Raw genomic sequence first — 210 nt, forward strand, 5'->3', positions numbered from 1 at the left:
GGGTGCTGGTGGTAGTGGCGCTGCTGCTGCTGCTGCTGTTGCTGCTGTTGCTGCTGGGGGCAGGCGATCTTCACTCTTGCTGCAGCGACAGCAACAGCAGCAACAGCCCCTGCTGCTGCTGCTAGCAGCAGCAGGAGCAGCAGCAGCAGCAGCAGGTGCTGCTGCTGCTTTGATGCGGGGCCCTCCACTTTGTTGTCGCCCCACACAGCG

At 63.8% G+C, this 210-nt stretch overlaps 1 protein-coding gene across 1 annotated transcript in view; it reads right to left on the reverse strand.

Annotated features, from left to right (window-relative positions):
• The window catches only part of EMH_0055160 (uncharacterized protein), a gene marked incomplete at both ends in the record, with an annotated part of 2,476 nt that overhangs the window by 2,002 nt on the left and 264 nt on the right, over window positions 1–210 (reverse strand). Inside the window, 2 exons of the mRNA XM_013497202.1 lie at window positions 1–79; window positions 207–208. Coding sequence (XP_013352656.1) covers window positions 1–79; window positions 207–208 — 81 coding nt within the window. The remainder of the gene's footprint in view (window positions 80–206; window positions 209–210) is intronic.

Source organism: Eimeria mitis, genomic scaffold (assembly GCF_000499745.2).
Source record: "Eimeria mitis Houghton genomic scaffold, Emh_scaff2531, whole genome shotgun sequence".
Classification (NCBI taxonomy): Eukaryota; Apicomplexa; class Conoidasida; order Eucoccidiorida; family Eimeriidae; genus Eimeria; species Eimeria mitis.